General features: G+C 28.8%; 1 protein-coding gene across 1 annotated transcript; it reads right to left on the reverse strand.

Moving 5' to 3' along the window:
- Positions 1–595: 595 nt before the first annotated feature.
- LOC145607356 (uncharacterized) lies at positions 596–17,046 on the reverse strand. Its single transcript, XM_081663032.1, has 13 exons — positions 16,897–17,046; positions 15,012–15,110; positions 14,716–14,922; positions 14,209–14,367; positions 13,622–13,675; positions 13,375–13,489; positions 12,795–13,126; positions 3,247–3,345; positions 2,951–3,157; positions 2,453–2,611; positions 1,446–1,499; positions 1,180–1,317; positions 596–958 (listed from the first exon to the last, which is right to left on the reverse strand). The coding sequence occupies exons 1-13, from the start codon at positions 17,044–17,046 to the stop codon at positions 596–598; spliced, it is 2,136 nt and encodes a 711-aa protein (XP_081519158.1).
- Between the last annotated feature and the right edge of the window lie 92 nt (positions 17,047–17,138).

Raw genomic sequence — 17,138 nt, forward strand, 5'->3', positions numbered from 1 at the left:
GATTAAACGAAATTCAAACTAACTAAATTCAAACCGAATTATTAATATTGATCGGATCCAAATCTTAAATCAGCTTGGATCGAATTGAAATTTTTAAGAAATTCACGCTGGTTTTTCGGAATGGATCAAATTGACCATGTTTGGAACTTACAAAAACAATGTAAACAAAGTATGAGTGGATGTACTAACATGTAATAAATGACTTGATGTTGAAGGAAACTATTTTGATCATGTAAAATTATGTTTATAAAACTATTATTATGGGTTTGGGCCAATTTTATTTACATAATCACATTAGGCACTAAAAAATTAAAACTTATTTAAATTCGAATAGGATCAGATTATATTTGCTGAGGAATACACATCGAATTGGATTGGCGATTTGAAAACCGATTTTTTTTTTTTTTTTTTTTTTTTTTTTTTTTTGATTCTAGGGATATTTTTAAAAAGGTGCTAGTGCCAGCAATATGAATTTCTTCAGACAGACTTTGGATGGGCCTAGTCATTTGCAACGGAGCAAGCCAGCGGTTGAGAAGTTGATAAAATTTATTAATGTTTATCAATAGAAGTAGTACCACTACGTACATCTATCATATTACACTGGAGTAGTACCGCCATAGAACATTATGCGTCCATATTTATTAGACCATCCATAATCAGTGACTTTATAATGGGGATCATCATAATACGTCTCAGTTTCTTTTGGGTCATTATCTTCCTTCAAATTTTCATCCAACAATGTAACTCCAAGAACATAAGCAGAATCATCTGCAGATGCGATACCTATGTAACCAGATCCTATAGGTGGTAAAGGTTGATCGACAGGGCCATATGCTTCTCCACCAAATGATACAAAAGTTGCTAAATTTGCTAATCCATTGAATAACTTTCCTGGCCAAAATCCTTGTAGGATGTTTTCAGTCCCTATTACAAGCCACCAATTTCCGTCTTTCGGATCCTTAATAATTACACATCAAACATACCAAGCATGTATATTATTAGCCCTCAATTGACCACTTATGCAAAATATAAAGATTACATTCAAATTATATAATTTTCTAGAAAAAAAAAAAAAAAAAAAAAATCTTATGCCCACTAACCGAGTAGAATATATAAAATCAACAATTTAATTTAAAAGATTCGTAATACATAGCTAAAAAATCAAAGTTAAGTATTTACCTTAAATATATTGAGTTTTATACCATATATTTTTCCCCGTCTTTTTGACATTGGTTCAAGCACGTCATCAATAGGTGCTTCTTTATTAACATTAACAAATCCAGAACATAACATATTGAAACAATGCGATGAACCACCCTAAAAAAACAAGAAAAGAGTTAAATTATATATTTTGCTATAGTTCCTTTTAATAGTAAGCATTACTAGTACATACACATTATAAGTATATTAATTGAAATAGAAAAAGATAATTATCGTATACTTACATTGAAATACTGAAAAAGTCGAGTACGATTGTCCTTGTTTACTGCTGAATTGATCTATATTTACATGGAAAAAAGTATTTATCAAGCTAAAGGTAACAAATTTAACACAATAAAAAATAAAAAATAAAAAAAAAATAAAAAAAACAAACCCAACCTTCATACAAAATAAAATAGGACTAAAAAAGGAATTAGCTAGCTAATTAGCATAGTAATAAAGCCTTTCTTTTCGTATCTAATTTCTATTTTAATTTGTCTATCCTCAAATCATAATCATTGCCTACTTATAATCAATTTTTTAATTCTACTTTTCGGCATAAATTGATATCATTAGATGTATAATTAAACCTTGTAGGGTTGGTTGCTTGGGCCAAACTTAATAAAACTTTACAAATTATATCATGGTATTTAGATAATTTTAAAACTTAAAATCTTAAACCTTTGTAAATGGGTCAAAACTGAAAAATTATAACCTCTGAAAACAAATGCACAAGAAAAATTATAACCTCGAAAAGTTAATAAATAAGGCAAGTGAAATACTACATATTTATAGTAAACAATCAATCAATAACTATATACTAAAAGATACACCAGCAATGACACGTGTCATTTTCTGGTGCGTCCTTAAATTTTTTTTTTTTTTTGGAATAAATTTCAATTAAAGAAATAAGTCTTATTTACAAAAATAATTCTCTAACCTTATATAATATAATTACTTAAAACAAAAAGGGTTTGACAATTGACATATCTTTAACATAAATATATATTTGGCTATTATAAAATTTCTTAATTTGCTCATTTTCTATATCATTTAATATCTAACCTATCTTTCGTAATCCTTTATTTTGCTCAAAATTTATCAACTATATTTTTTGAATATTTTTTTTTTATTTATAAAAACTAATTATATAGATAGTTTAATAATGGTTATTGAAGATTACCGTGCATGGCACGGGAACTAACCTAGTATAAACAAAGTATGAATAATAAAACTTTGGTTGATGACTTACCATCCATCCCGCTTTTATGGTGTCATCTCCATTCATAATTGTCAATCCACCCAAAGTATATTGAGAATCGCTGACTTTGGGGTCATGATAAGTGACTATACCTTTCGCTCCATGATAAATCTTTTTACTTGGATTAGGAGATGTTTGAAGAACAGCAAACTGAGAAAACAACAAATAATTATGTAACAAGCTTGTATTCATTAAGATCATGAAATTTTGTTTTACACATTTGGGTTCATGCTCCACCTAAATAACCCAGGTTAGTTTTTGCTCTTCAATGATTAAACAAACAACAATCATCCAAATGAAAAAAATATGTCCATGGGTGCATCGTACACCCAGAGATATATAATATTTCTCTCGTAAAATTGGCATTTTGTTTACAAATTTTGATAAATAAAAAAATAACCTTGGGTACACTTGCACCCAAGTGTAGATAACAAAATCTCTTAAAGCTGTTATTTTATATGCAAATTTTACTTGGTTAACAACACTTACATGATTTTCATAACCATTACTTCTGGTTCTTGAAGTAAAATCTTCTGTAAATCGTTTCATTTTGATAAAATCATCCTTGCTCATTCTTTTAATAGGAATTGTTCCTGTTGGGCAACCTTTACCTCTTGACTTCATATTATTAGAAAGTATCACTCTTTCTTGAGAAATTGTTCGCTCTTCTTTAAAAGGGAAACTAGACGGTTTCATCTAAAATGAATAATGTAAACATGCGTACATAAGACAAATGTACAGAAATAATACTTCAATATTTATATTGACAATATGAATGTATTCACTTGAACCTCGGGGTGGAATGTATGGTTTGCCAATAGTGGATGATCGAAAGCAGGTTGCTTATAAAAGTCTACACAATCATATATGTCTCCATACTCATTCTGCAAATAAAATCAAAATATTAAGGTTGTTAGTTTGTTACCTTTAACTTGTAAATTAATTGTATATAACAAAATTATTTTACCCTTCTAATAATTACCTTTTATCTTTCCATTTTTGTGAACAGCTGTCTTAAAATTTAAAATTTCTAAACAGCATATGTTTATTTGAGCTCTTATATGAATCTTACAACTTATTCACAACTTGAAATTTTTTCTAAATTATTCCTAGCTAGTGTATATCCATGCTAATAGATTAGACATTGCTTAAAAGATAATCCCACGTCACTTATTTGAATATATGAAAAAATTATTCATATTCAATTACGCTGTTGTCAAAAAAGAAAAAAAAAATTTGACGCGTATCTTTCTTAATGAAAAAAAAAAACAAATTGAATAATTCGAATTTATGTTTCTTTATTCATTAATTATATATAAATAAGGAAGCAATTTAAATATAGCAAGTATTATATAATATAATACGAAGTACGAAGTATCTAAGAATGATTAATTATTTGATTTGACTATCCTTCAAAAAAAAATTATTTGATTTGACTTTCCTAATAAAAAAACAAAATGAATAATTAGAATTTATGTTTCTTTATTCATTAATTATATATAAATAAGGAAGCAATTTAAATATATCAAGTATTATATAATATAATACGAAGTACGGAGTATTTAAGAATGATTAATTATTTGATTTGACTATCCTTCAAAAAAATTATTTGATTTGACTTTCCTAATAAAAATAAGTAATACTTTTAAGTGTTTCTTGTATTAAGACCCTTTTTTAAGATTTTAAAACTTTAATTTTTGTCATTTTTGGAAAAATAATGGTTTAAGCATGTAATTATATTGTTAAAAAAAGCGTATAAATATTTTTAGATTTTTTTAAGCAAAATTATCTGAATTAATAGTTTTTAAGAAAATTTGATTTTTAACACCACCAAAAAAAATTATATTAACAACACAAATAATTCCAAATATTGGATTTTACCAACACTTGGCAGTTTATGTCGTCCGAAAATCCGTTATAATGACACGTGTTGCCATGTTATTAGTTAAAAAAAAAGAAAGAATAATATAAAATTCCTAAAACTACTGAACCACCCTAGCTAGGCCCACCAACACCACCCTCTTCACCGCCCCCTTTCCCACTGTGGCACACCCCTTCCCCAAGCCTAAACCTGTTCCAATGGAACCCTTCCCCTCCTTTCCCCAACCCTATCCACCCCAACCTCGCCAAGCTTAAGGCCCTCTTCCCCAAACATTGGCCACAAATTCGTGGCCGTTTTTTGAGAAAAGGGGCTTAAGTTTGGCGGTGGTGGGGCGGTTTAGGGCTGCCCTGGGGAAAAGGAGGGTTGCAAGTTTCGATGGGTTGGGTTTACGACTGAGGAAGGGGTGTGTCGGGGGGGTTGGTGGTTGCGCTGTGTGAGGGTGGAGAAGAGGGTTGGGCTGGGTAGGTTTAGGTTCTTTTAATTTTTCTTTTTTTAGCCAATAACAAAGTGACATGTGGCTCTATGGCCCCCACTTAACAAATTTTTGGACGGGATCAGTTAAATGCTGGTAAAATCCATTTTTAAAAATTTTGGTCGTATTAAAATATATATACTAGGTTAACCCCGTGTGATGCACGATTTTATAATAAAAATTGAATAATAGACTTTTAACACATATTGAAAGAAAATAACTACTTCATCTGTTTTCCTAAATAATTTTTAATTAAATATCTATATACAATTCCAAAAAGTGCATGATTTTCATATTTCATTTAATTAGGAAATTTCAATTAAATTATATATTAACTATTGTTAACAACTCATAAATAACTAAATAGAATAATATGTATAGAAAACCCAAAATTTAAATATTCAAATGGAATTTAATTTTCAAAGTAATGTTAAATAGGGTAGCTTAAAAAGAAAAAAAAATATTAAATATGACATCATCCTTGCATTTTGGAGGGAAAAAAATTAAATAACAAAGTGACACGTAAGCAGTGATGGCGTCAGCGGTTGTTATTTTAGTGTGTGTGTATGTATGTATATATATATATATATATATATATATATATACATATATATATATATATATATATATATATATATATATATATATATATATACATATACATATATATACATACATATACATACATATATATACATACATATACATACATATATAACATACATATACATATATATACACACACACATATATATATATATATGTATATATATATGTATGTATACATATACATATATATACATACATATACATACATATATATACATATATATACATATATATATATATATATATATTGTTTAATTTGGTGGTGTTAAAAACCAATTTCAGCCTTTTTTAGTGTTAAAAATCAAAATTTTCTAATTTTTAAAGCGAAAAGAGAACTTGTGGATCTGTGTCCATTAAACGAATCTGGAACTGATCCAGATCCTACCTCTTCCCAACCCTATTTGCAGTAGTGAAAACTTTATAGATATTTGTTGACAAAATCACCCAATAATAAAATTGTGTCGTAACCAATGGTCAAGTTGATTTGTAATGAATATAAATCAATTTGAAAATTACCAAGGCCAGTTGATCGAAAAGATGCTTCATACTCTACAATAAATCAATAATACAATCTATAAAAATAAATAACTTACCTTAATCGTTATAGCACTTGTTTTTTGGAGGAGTTTAAATTGTTTTTCATAATCAAGATCCTTTTTAAATACACGATGACCGTTTGCTCCATGATTGAATAGAAGTAACAGCAAAGCTACCAAGTATGCTAGACATTTTACAACCATCATGCTGCAAATTAAGTTTTCATAAAATTAATTAATCAATAAGCTATGAAACTATTTAGAGTAATATTATTAATTATTACCTCATACAAACCTTATAATTTTCCTTCTATCAAATGCAGCTCTTAAAGGTATCACATTATCAAGCCTTGTGTTGCTTAAAATATATACTCGTAAGAGAAAATTAATAATGTGAAAGTATTTAATTTTGTCACCTATCATTAATTAGAGAAGATATTCTATCCAAAAAAATCATAAAATATATGGAAAACTTTTAATAGTACATATACAATATTAAATACAATTGAATGTTTATAAGAAAATCAATAATGAAATTTATTAAATGTTTTTAATGGAGTAAGAAACATCAATTATTATCACTATTAAACATTTATAAGAAACATCAATAATTAACCAGTAGTAAATGTCTATTAAAAAAAAAAAATTTAAACTAAACACTATAAAATGTGTTTAAAAGAAAAATCAATAAACCTATACGAGTAATAAACATTACTTGTATCTTCGTTCTCTTATGTCTTACTCACTTAATACTTGATGATATGGCCATGTATAAGGGCCTGTTCTCTTACGTTGAAATTCAGTTCAGTTCAGTTCAGTTCAGCTCAGCTCAGCTCAGTTCAGTTCAGTTCAGCTCCTAATTTCCTTCTCTTATAAAATATTCATTTCAGTTCAGTTCAGTTCAGTTCAGCTGAGTTCAGTCAATGAGAACAGGCCCTAAGATAAAGTAAAAGAGAGAAAAGGAAAAGGTGAATTAGAGAAAGTAAAGGTGTTATTTTTGTGGGATTGAATTGAAGGGGTAAGATGGTAAGGGCATGTATATCATAGAGTAATTAAAGTGAGTAGAAGTGTAGAACATTAAACAACGGTCTAAAACGGAAAGTGATTAGAACCAAATTTAAGGAAGGGAGTACAAATTTATAAAGACACTTGTTATTATGTGGTAAAAAAAGATTTAGCTAGTTTTCTCCAATTTAACTTACTCTATTAATACATGAGCGAAATTATGTTAAAGTCTATATTAATATAAACACTAGATAAGGATACCTCTTATCAATCAAAAATAAGTTGCATAAAATCTGATTAAATTTAAGCTTCCTCTTGATTTTTAGAGGAAAGGTTGCATAATACCCTACTAATATAATCTGATTAAGACACACATCTCTAAGTTTCTACTACTAATACAAAATCCACTATGTAAATCATGCTGTACTACATTAGAGTAGTAGTTTCCAAAAGTAGTAAATTAATTGAAACTAAAATCTTAAAATAATGAATGTCTACAATGTTAATCACTAAGAATTTAATCAAGTGATGTTACCTACGTGCATCACATTTATATTGTGCACTACTACTCATACAATTCTACGTAGTACGTACTACATTACTAATCGGGAAGTGCAATTGTTCAATCGAGAATGTCTAGCTTACTCGGCTTGTGAGTAGGAATTAGCTAGATCGAATTAAGTATGGAGTAATTCGATTGAAGAGTTAATTAGGAATATTTTTTTAAAAAAATAGCAAGTAAAAAAAAAAAAAAATGTGACCGTGATTTTGGGTTCTGATATGAGGTTTTATTTATTTGTTAGTTGATTTGTAGGTTCAACTTCATAGCTCAGGGGACTCGCGGCTTTGATGTGTAGTCGGAATATTACCTAATAACGAAACAGAAAATTGCTTTATTCCCTCGTCTCATCTATAAAATTTATGCTAGTAAAATTTGAAAATAATGATTTTGAGATTGAGAAATGAGAATGATTGTTGTTAAATTGTTAATTATTAGTTAAAGCTTATGGTCTATTATACTATTAATTCCTTTAAACAGCATTTTTATGTCATTTAGTAAATATGATGTTTCATGTTACCTTTGTTGTTAAAATTTTAAATATATTTACTTGATTTAGCTGAAATATTGTATCTTTTTTAAGAAACCTAACAAGTTTACATGCTAATCTGCTAAGGAAGTGAGTCAAGTGACTAAGTGAGTCATACAATTTAGTGTATGCTATAGTAGGAATCCATTTCATGAATTTATTTTCAAAAAATTTGCCGCATTTGTAAATTATTGTATTGATTAATGATTATAACGTGATAGTATGTATCTTATTGGAAAAAATTATTAATCAGTGGTTTACATGTAGGCGACGCTTGCTAAGATTAATTCTAATCATAGGAAGTTATAGAGATTAATTAGAAAATATGCTTAGTTAACACTGATGATCCAATTTGTTACGTAGAGAATTGGTTTACTAGTGATTTGTACAAGTATAAATAACATTGCATATGCGCAGCTATAAATCATATACTTCAATTGTTTTCATTGAATTACGAAAGAATACATATTTTTTTACATTTGATCTTCATTTCACAATTAAGGCAATATCTTCTTACATTAACTACGCTGCCATGGCATTATATCAAACTCCGGCTTCTTCTTATGGGCGTCAAGGCCGATTTCCGCGATCACCACCTTCGGGTTTAGTCGCCTATGGTGCTCCACGAGGCTTCACTTCGTTGGTGAGACTACTGATAACATGGTAAAATAAGTTCTTTTAATTTTTAATTTTTAATTTTTATTTTTGAGGAAACATGTGGTACTCGTAAATAAGTTTAATGCAATGGCTTGATAGTTAATACTAGTATGCTCACTCATAAAACTCACAAGTTGCTAATTTAATACTCTATGATCAATAATTTATCTACTATTTTTTTTTTTTTTTTTTTTTTTTTTTTTTTTGAGGGAAATAATTTATCTACTATTCTTGGAATATTAATATTTATACACACAATTTTGCATATATAATGCTATTCTAAGTAAACACCCAAAAAAAAAAAAAAAAAAAAAAAGAAAAAACATTAGTTTAGCACAATATTAGATATATCCGAAGTATTAATGAGTATTGTCATGTTTATGTTTATAATAGTTAAGGTGGGAATTTGGGAAATGGGATCATGTTTAAAGGTTTACAAGGTTGCTAACTTGCTATAATACAAGAATTAATGCTTACTTTATTTTAACTTTATATTGTACTATAGCAAAAATTATAGCTTAATTTTATTTAAACTATAAAAATCAATTTAATTGACTTATACAATATCAAGCTTATGTTAATACTTCGTACGAGATACAAATCGAAATACTCCAATCACGTGCGGTTTATCTATTTTCTAGTTTGACAATTTAGATGTTATGGAATATAATTTTAGAATTACTTTATTGACGATAATTAGTTCAGATTTGTAGAGGCATAATTTTAGAATTAGTTTATTGACGATAATTAGTTCATTGATACTTAATTCATGTTTGTGCATAATCTAGGCGCCTTGCAACCTTGCCGGTAGTCTGTGGGAAAACACACTGGTATGATGTCAAGAAAACAACGTTCTTGGGCAATACTATTGTACCCATTTGTGCAGCAATAATTATTTTTGTAATAATATTAGTAGCCTATATTTTTCGTTATTATTATTTAGCGGGACATTATGTCCAACGTAAATTACCTGAAAAAATATATAGGAGATTTCCATTAGATATATACTCTGTAGATAGACGAGCAGAATTTATTAACGAGGAGTGTGCCATGTGTATCTATCCGTTTGAAGACGGAGAATTGATTCGAATTCTTCCGACATTAGGCATAACTACCATTGTCACTGCATTGACGATTGGTTTTCAAAACGTGACTGCCGGTGTCCAATTTGTAAATATGATTATTCTGAGAGATATTATTGTACACTCGATTATGTTAGATTTTTTCTTCTTGGATTATAATTCTTGTTGTACTCGTTAAGTTATAATACATCGTATTTTTTATATGACATTGTTGCATCAAATATTTCTTATCTTACGAAAGACATGCAGTAATTCTTTTCAAGTGACATGCAATTGTTACACATTTTGACTAAATCAAGAATTCTTTTCAAGTGATATATAATTTGGTACCAAATTATTGATTTATTAATTTTTGTCGTAAGGACTCCCAAGAATACACATGCTTTAGAAATGGAAATTAAAAAAGGACTTAATACACAAAGAGTGACATATATATTCAAAGTTCAAAGTCTCTGTCTAGGTTACTCAGTCAATTAAGTTTTACTCATCACTCTGTCAGGGGTTGTTTAATTTGGTCATGGGTTACTCTGCCGGTTATGGGTTACTCGGTTGGTTAGGGGTTACTTGGTCAGGGGTTACTTAATTGTCGGTTACAGGTTACCTAGTCACGGGTTACTCATGTATTAGTTGGTCACTTGGCCACACGTACGGTATGGACAGCCACACAAAAAAGTTGTTGCCACTTTAAATTTAGCATTTTTTCTAACTTATATAAACCCATCTAATGCCCCGTACAAATAAATTAAAGTATAACTTATGTAGACAAATAAACATATTTTACAGGTTAAACATCTTGAAAATCTTAAATGTTAAATCTTGAGTTACAAAATATGGGAGAAGGTCATTCCACTACTAAAATTCGGCTAAACTGCGACCGTCTCTAACGGTCGTAAAAATAGCAAAAACGGTCGCAAAAAGTGATTGCGACCGTCAACGGTCGTAATGTGATAGTCGTTATTCACGTGGTCGCAAAAACTCAAAATTGCGACTGGTTGACGGTCGTAATTTATTTGCGACCGTTTCCGTAATTTTCAACGACCGTTACATTAACGGTCGTAATTTATAATATTTGCGACTGGTATAGTAACGGTCGCAAAAATGTTCATTTGCGACGGCCTAAAGCGGTCGCTAAAATTTGAAAAAAAAAATCTAAAACAAACGAAACCAAAATCCAGAAATCAATGCAAACAAAAAATAAAAATAAATCAAATTCAAGCAAAAACAAACCACAAAATCTAAATTACAAGCAGAAACCACAAAAATCAATTAATAAAATGAAACCCGGCAGAAAATAAATCAAATTTACAAGCAAAAAACCGCAAATATCAAACAAAAAATCAAAAAAATTACCAAAAATCATAGACAAATTCAAAATGGAAATTAACAAAAATCAAACCGATAAAAATGAAGAACAATTCGACCTAAAATATCAACATACGTTTGTATTTAAAAAAAAATAAAAAAAATAAAAAAAATCAACATACGTTTAACAAAAATAAAACCAAAATTAACGAAAAGGCACCAAACCCAGAATGAAGAACAATTCAACCAAAAAATCGACCAAAAATGAAATCCAAGAAATTCGGCCAAGAAATTGAATAAAAAAAGAATTAAAACCCACATTTATTTTGAAAAAACCAAACATAAACAAAAAATTAAACCCACATAAATAATATCACAAATATTATACCCACATTCAAATTCGAACAAGTATCAAAATCACATAAATAAAATCGAATGAAATAAAACCCATATAAATTAAATCGCAAAGAAAATTAAATGGGCATAAATTACACCGAATTCGACCAAAAACTCGAACAAAAAACGAATTACACCCACAAAAATCGAAAATAAATAAAAACAAACAAAATTTCAAGAAAAAACAACATACCTTTTACAATATTTCTTCCTCTTTGGGTTTATATGGTCAAATTTGACCATGAAAACTCCAGATCTGGAATTTTTATGGTCGAATTTGACCATTAACACCATAAATTGTTTATAGCTCGATGAATAACGCAAAATCCGTTTGTTGCTCGGTGAATAACGCAAGAAAAGAAGAAAATTAGGGTGAGGAGGATAGATGGGCTAGCAGTATCAAAGAGGAGGAGCAGAAGAGAAGGAAAGAGAAGAGAGAGAAAGGAAAGAGGAGAAGAGAGAGTATAGCGTGAGAACAAAGAGAATAGAAAGAGGAGAGAGAAAAGAGAGAAGCGGCGTGAGAAGAGAGAAGTAGGGTTAAGTTAGCTGACCACCCTTTTATACCCTTATTTAATTAAAAAAAAAAAGTTATTTTTACGACCGCTTTTAGCGGTCGCAAATTTGCGACCGGCAAATAATCGGTCGCAATTATTGACTTTTGCGACCGTTAAAAGCGGTCGCAACTGGGTTATTTATATTTTGAATTATTTTACACACTTTTTTTATTTTTAAAAAAAGTTAAAATACTTTTGCGACGGTTTTGTAGCTAAATGACGGTCGCAGAACGGTCGCAAATCTGCGACCGCTTTGAAAACGGTCGCAAATTTCATAAATTGCGACCGTTTTAATGACGGTCGTAGAAAAACGGTCGCAATTTGACCGAATTTTAGTAGTGTTCATTTTAATCGTGTACACAATTTGAAAAAAGTTATCTCCACATAGTTTATTTTCTTTCTATTTTTTCTTTAAGAATTGGTTTGTTTTGTTGTTTAACAAACATTTTACAATATAGAGTGTTTATATATGGGTGAATTTTAATTGTATAAGATTAAAAATTTAGTAGTAATTTATATTAATATTTGTTATTACGATTAAAAAATAAATATTAAATTTAATTATTAATAAAGACTCATGCATCGCACGGGTTTAAAATATAGTTGTATCCATTTCGGCTCATTTTCTCCTGGTCCAAAGTGCTTTCCAAAACACCACTAATCTTAGGAAACTTGATATGAATGAAATGTTGAATAACTTTATTAATGTTTATTAATAGAAATAGTAGCACTACGTACATCATATTATACTGGAGTAGTACCACCGTAGAACATTACGCGTCCATATTTATTAGACCATCCATAATCAGTGACTTTATAATGGGGATCATCATAATAAGTCTCAGTTTCTACAGGGTTATTATCTTCCTTTAAATTTTCATCTAACACTGTAACTCCAAGAACATAAGCAGCAACATCTGGAGATGCGACACCTATGTAACCAGATCGAGAGGGCCATATGCTTCTCCACCAAACGAAACAAAAGTGGCTGAATTTGCCAATCCATTGAATATCTTTCCTGGCCAAAATCCTTGTATGATGCTTGTCCCTATTACAAGCCACCAATTTCCATCTTTCGGATCCTTAATAATTACACATCAAACATACCAAGCATATATAGATTACATTCAAGTTATATAATTTTCTTGACAAAAAAAAAATAAAAAATAAAAAATAAAAAATAAATAAATAAATAAAATCTTATGCCCACTAACCGAGTAGAATATATAAAATCAATAACTATTAAGAAAAATTTTAAATTAAAAGATTCTTAATACATAGCCAAAAAATCAAAGTTCAGTATTTACCTTAAATATAGTGACTTCTATACCATATATTTCTCCCCCTTTTTTGGACATTGGTTCAAGCTCGCCATCAATAGGTGCTTCTTTATTAACATTAACAAATCCAGGACATAACATATTGAAACAATGCGATGTAGCACCCTAAAAAAACACAAGAAAAGAGTTAAATTATATATTTTGCTATAGTTATCCTTTTAATAGTAAGCATTACTAGTACATACACATAATAAGTATTTTAATTAAGATAGAAAAAGATAATTATCGTATACTTACATTGAAATACTGGAAAACTCGAGTACGATTGTCCTTGTTTACTGCTGGATTGATCTATATTTATATGGAAAAAACAAGTGTATATCAAGCTAAAAGTAACAAATTTGACTCAATTATTTAGCAAACTACAAAAAAAACTTCATACAAAATAAAATAGGACTAAAAAAGGAATTAGCTAGCTAATTAGCATAGTGATAAAGTCTTTCTTTTCGTATCTAATTTCTATTTTAATTTGCCTATCCTCAAATCATAATCATTGCCTACTTATAATCAATTTTTTAATTCTACTTTTTGGCATAAATTGATATCATTTGATGTATAATTAAACCTTGTAGGGTTGGTTGCTTACTTGCTTGGGCCAAACTTAATAGAAGTTTACAAATTATATCATGGTATTTACAAATTTTAAAACTTTAATTAAATCTTAAACCTTTGTAAATGGGTCAAAACTGAAAAACTATAACCTCTGAAAACAAATGCACAAGACTTATTATAACCTCGAAAAATTAATAAATAAGGCAAGTGAAATACTACATATATATATAGTAAACAAAGTATGAACAATAAAACTTTGGTTGATGACTTACCATCCATCCCACTTTTATGGTGTCATCTCCATTCATAATTGTCAATCCACCCAAAGTATATTGAGAATCGCTAACTTTGGGGTCATGATAAGTGACTATACCTTTCGCTCCATGATAAATCTTTTTACTTGGATTAGGAGATGTTTGAAGAACAGCAAACTGAGAAAAAAACAAATAATTATGTAACAAGCTTGTATTCATTAAGATTATGAAATTTTGTTTTACACATTTGGATTTATGCTCCACCTAACTAACCCAGGTTAGTTTTTTGCTTTTTAATGATTAAACAAACAATAATCATCCAAATGAAAAAAAATAGTCCATGGATGCATCGTACACCCAGAGATATATAATAATCGATCTCTCGTAAAGTTGGCATTTTGTTTACACATTTTGATAAATAAAAAAATAACCTTGGGTACACTTGCACCCAAGTGTAGATAACAAAATCTTTTAAAGCTGGTATTTTTTAATTTATGCAGATTTTACTTGGTTAAAAACACTTACATGATTTTCATAACCATTACTTCTGGTTCTTGAAGTATAATCTTCAGTAAATCGTTTCATTTTGATAAAATCATCCTTGCTCATTCTTTTAATAGGAATTGTTCCTGTTGGGCAACCTTTACCTCTTGACTTCATATTATTAGAAAGTATCACTCTTTCTTGAGAAATTGTTTGCTCTTCTTTAAAAGGGAAACTAGACGGTTTCATCTAAAATGAATAATGTAAACATGCATACATAAGACAAATGTACAGAAATAATACTTCAATATTTATATTGACAATATGAATGTATTCACTTGAACCTCGGGGTGGAATGTATGGTTTGCCAATAGTGGATGATCGAAAGCAGGTTGCTTATAAAAGTCTACACAATCATATATGTCTCCATACTCATTCTGCAAATAAAATCAAAATATTACGGACTTACGATTGTTACCTTTAACTTGTAAATTAATTGTGTATAACAAAATTATTTTACCCTTCTAATAACTACCTTTTATGTTTCCATTTTTGTGAACAGCTATCTTAAGATTTAAAATTTCTAAACAGCCACTCCATTTGTTTATTTAAGCTCTTATATGAATCTTACAACTTATTCACAACTTGAAAATTTTTCTAAATTATTCCTAGCTAGTGTATATCCATGCTAATAGATTAGACATTGCTTATATATATATATATATATATATATATATGGGAGGGATCCGGTGAGAATAGGTCCATATGTGAGAATTCATATTTATATGAGAACTGATTTAAATTTTAGAACATGTGAGTAAAAATTTAGAACATGCGAGTTAAAATTTAGAACATGTGACTCAAATTAAAATTCTGAACGTATGAGTAATAATTTAGAACCCTTGTGTGAGTCATATGTTTAGAACATCTGATTTAAGAATCAGAACAAGTGATTAAAAATTTATAAAATTTGTTTTATGAAATTTTAAACATATGAGTAAAATTTAGAACATCTAATTTAAGATTATGAACATGTGAATAAAAATTTAGAACAAACTGATATAGGATATAGAAAGTGTGACTAAAGAATTTAGAACATACGTGTAAAAGAATAGAACATACGCTTTAAAATCTGGAACATATAATTAAAAATCTTAGAACACTCGTTTTAAAATTTAGAACATATAAATTAAATTTTTGGAACAAGTTATTTAAAATTTTTGACATTAAACTTGACTAATTTATGGTTTAAAACATGTGAGTACTAAATTAGAACAATTAATTTAATTTAGAACACCTAAGGAAAAGTTTAGAGCATCAGATTTAAAATTTAGAACATAAAGAGTGTTCTCACATAAAAAAAAATTCTCACATAAGAAAAATTCTCACGAGAGCCTCCCCCTATATATATATATATATATATATATATATATATATATATATATATATATATATATATATATATATATATATATATATATATATATATATATATATATATATATATATATATATATATATATATATATATATATATATATATATATATATATATATACATACACATATTGTTAAAAACCAATTTTAGACTTTTTTAGTGTTAAAAATCAAAATATCCTAATTTTTAAAGCGAAAAGAGAACTTGTGAATCTGTGTCCATTAAACGAATCCGGAACTGATCCAGATCCTACCTTTTACCAACCCTATTTGCAGTAGTGAAAACTCTATAGATATTTGTTGACCAAATCACCCAATAACAAAATTGTGTCGTAACCAATGGTCAAGTTGATTTGTAATGAATATAAAACAATTTGAAATTTACCAAGGACAGTTGATCGAGAAGATATTTTAGGGGGCGTTTGGCTCACGAAATATAGGTATGAGGTATGGGTTTAGAATGACTAAAACCCATACCATATGTTTGGTTGTCAAAAATATGAATTTCAAACCCATACCTCAAACCCATGAGGTATGGGGTTTAGAAACCTTGGGGGGAGGTGGGTTTGACTCATTCCATTCCTTTAGGTATCAAATAGAAGGAGAGAATAGTGAGATATTCCATTCCAGAATTAAACCAAACACATGGTATTAAGTATCAAGTTCCAACCCGATACCACCTTAACCTCATTCCTGATTCCAACCTCATACCACTCTGTGAACCAAACGCCCCCTTTATACTCTACAATAAATCAATAATACAATCTATAAAAATAAATAACTTACCTTAATTGTTATAGCACTTGTTTTTTGGAGGAGTTTAAATTCTTTTTCATAATCAAGCTCCTTTTTAAACACACGATGACCGTTTGCTCCATGACTGAATAGAAGTAACAGCAAAGCTACCACGTATGCTAGACATTTTACAACTATCATGCTGCAAATCAAGTTTTCATAAAATTAATTAATTAATAAGCTATGAAACTATTTAGAGTAAAATTATTAATTATTACCTCATACAAACCTTA

The sequence above is a fragment of the Chenopodium album genome, chromosome 23, assembly GCF_948465745.1.
Source record: "Chenopodium album chromosome 23, dcCheAlbu1.1, whole genome shotgun sequence".
NCBI lineage: Eukaryota > Viridiplantae > Streptophyta > Magnoliopsida > Caryophyllales > Amaranthaceae > Chenopodium > Chenopodium album.

What these genes read in the sequence shown, in the direction of transcription:
- LOC145607356 (XM_081663032.1), bottom strand. Translation starts at nt 17,046, where the DNA reads ATGATAGTTGTAAAATGTCTAGCATACGTGGTAGCTTTGCTGTTACTT. An exon ending in CATTCCACCCCGAGGTTCAA is followed by an intron (nt 3,158 to 3,246) that starts GTGAATACATTC and finishes TATTCATTTTAG; the next exon opens with ATGAAACCGTCTAGTTTCCC. An exon ending in GACTTTTTCAGTATTTCAAT is followed by an intron (nt 1,318 to 1,445) that starts GTAAGTATACGA and finishes TTGTTTTTTTAG; the next exon opens with GGTGGTTCATCGCATTGTTT.